This window comes from Tubulanus polymorphus, chromosome 6 (genome assembly GCF_964204645.1).
Source record: "Tubulanus polymorphus chromosome 6, tnTubPoly1.2, whole genome shotgun sequence".
In the NCBI taxonomy this organism is placed as follows: Eukaryota; Metazoa; Nemertea; class Palaeonemertea; order Tubulaniformes; family Tubulanidae; genus Tubulanus; species Tubulanus polymorphus.
Genome location: NC_134030.1, coordinates 13,182,957 through 13,185,157, shown reverse-complemented (window position 1 = coordinate 13,185,157; position 2,201 = coordinate 13,182,957). Strand labels below are relative to the sequence as shown.

The 2,201-nt window shown below is 40.3% G+C and overlaps 1 protein-coding gene across 1 annotated transcript; it reads left to right on the top strand.

Moving 5' to 3' along the window:
• Positions 1–565: 565 nt before the first annotated feature.
• Positions 566–1,560, top strand: LOC141907756 (uncharacterized). Its single transcript, XM_074797498.1, has 2 exons — positions 566–1,480; positions 1,555–1,560. The coding sequence occupies exons 1-2, from the start codon at positions 566–568 to the stop codon at positions 1,558–1,560; spliced, it is 921 nt and encodes a 306-aa protein (XP_074653599.1).
• The last annotated feature ends 641 nt before the right edge of the window (positions 1,561–2,201 follow it).

The window sequence follows — 2,201 nt, the reverse complement described above, 5'->3', positions numbered from 1 at the left end:
TTACTTTCTCTCCATATTTAGTTTTTATCTTTTCTAATTTCAATATTTTATGTTCAATTTCTTTTTTAACATCAACTAACTTTTTTATTTCAAATTGTTTTTTTGCTGGTTTTATTCTGTTATTTATTGTTGCTAAGAATGCTTTTCTATCCCCCATTTATTAGGGAAAAAAATTACTTGTGGTGATGAGTGGTGTCTCGCCCTCTCGCCCTCTGATCTGAAAGCCCACTAACTAATTAGTGAATTGCAGGGAGTTTGTAACGCGTGACCAACGCATTGCCTTTATACAAACCAACAAACCAACAATTTGTGCTATAACTGTCTAGGCCCTCATAGAATTGCTACATGTACGTCACGATTTAATTGCAAAACTTGCAAGCGTAAGCACCACAGCAGCATATGCCCTGATATTTTAAACAGCAACATGCAAGGTCAAACATCTAAGTCGAATGAACAACAGGCCTCAGGTATATAGCCAGACAACAATACCGTGCCACGTCCTGCTCCACGCTCTATACCTCGGACTGTTTCACGTCCCGCGCCGCGTCGTAATCGCACAACTCAAATGTTTACTAGTTCTAATAATTCAATACTTCTGAAAACCGCGGTCGTCAGCGTTTTTGTCCCTAGCGTCGAGAATTCATGCGCATCAGCGAACCTAGTATTTGATGACGGCTCGCAACGGTCGTTTATTTCGCAAGATTTAGCCACTTCCTTGGATTTAAAGCCTATTAGACGCGAAATAATAGAACTATCAGGATTCGGCGCAGAAACTTCTGAATGTCGAGCAATGGACGTCGTGAATTTAGCCATTCAGTGTCGGACTGAAATTGTTACGGTTGAGCTAATCGTAACAGATACGATTGCTTCAACGCTTAGAAATTCATCGGTAAATAGAGCAAAGGATTGTCCTCATCTTATTGGCCTAGACTTAGCTCACCCACCGTCTTCCATGTCTGGCATATTCGTCATACAAATGCTGATAGGGGCCGATCAGTATTATAAATTAGTTGAGGGTGAATTAATCAAGGGTCCATTTGAGTCTGATCCCATTGCTGTCAAAACCAAAGTTGGGTATGTTTTATCTGGACCTGTCCATAATGATTCTCATACTTCTACTGTTTTATCTATGCTTACCATTGTACGTAGTCATTCTTCTGATAATGCAAAGTTGCAGAAGTTTTGGGAAATTCAGATTCTTACGGACACCAATGATTCCGATACATTAGATTTCATGCATCGATATAATAGTACAATTACGAGAAATCAAACCAGTCGTTATATTGCTCCGCTACCATGGAAGGACGATTTTGACACTCTACCTTCAAACTTCAATGTTTCTAATGCACGAACGCGATCAACGGCGCGTCGACTAGCTAAAGATCCTCCTATGTTGAAACTTTATTCTGATCTAATAAATGATCAGAGAGCGCGCGATTTTATTGAAGAAATTCCGCCCGATGAAATCGACGCGAATAATGTGCATTATATCCCGCGCCACCCTGTTTTCCGCGAATCTGCAACAACGCCAGTACGCATTGTTTTTGATTGCAGTTGTAGCGAAGGTAGATATTTTTGGATATTGTTTGGAGGCCGGTCCTCCACTGCAACACGATATTACATCCATTCTTATCCGTTTTCGGCTTCACGGGTGCGCTGCCATCTCCGATTTAGAAAAGGCTTTTCTACAAATATTGCTTACAGACAGCGACAGAGATTACACTCGTTTTCTCTGGTTGAGTGACCCAGCTGATCCTGAGAGTAGGTTCATTCATTATAGGTTCAAAAATGTTTTATTTGGGGCAACTTCATCTCCCTTTATCTTAAATTCTACAGTCATCAAACATTTGTCCGAATACAACACTGCTGTTGCATCTTCAATGCTTACAAATGTATATGTTGATAACTTTGGAGTTTCATATTCATCCCCGGATCAGCTGGATCACTATTTCCACGAGAGGCGCAAAATAATGTCAGATGCAAAATTCAATTTGCGGTCTTGGGCGACAAATTGCAAATCTACGCGTGAACTCGCGCGTTCTGAAGGGATCTTAGATGAGTCGGATATCGTTAAATTTCTAGGTCTTCATTGGAATGTTGATAATGATTTACTTAGTTTCTCGACAAAACCAAACATTACAAATAATTTTGCTACTAAGCGCGAGATTTTAAGTGACGCAAGTAAGGTATACGACCCACTT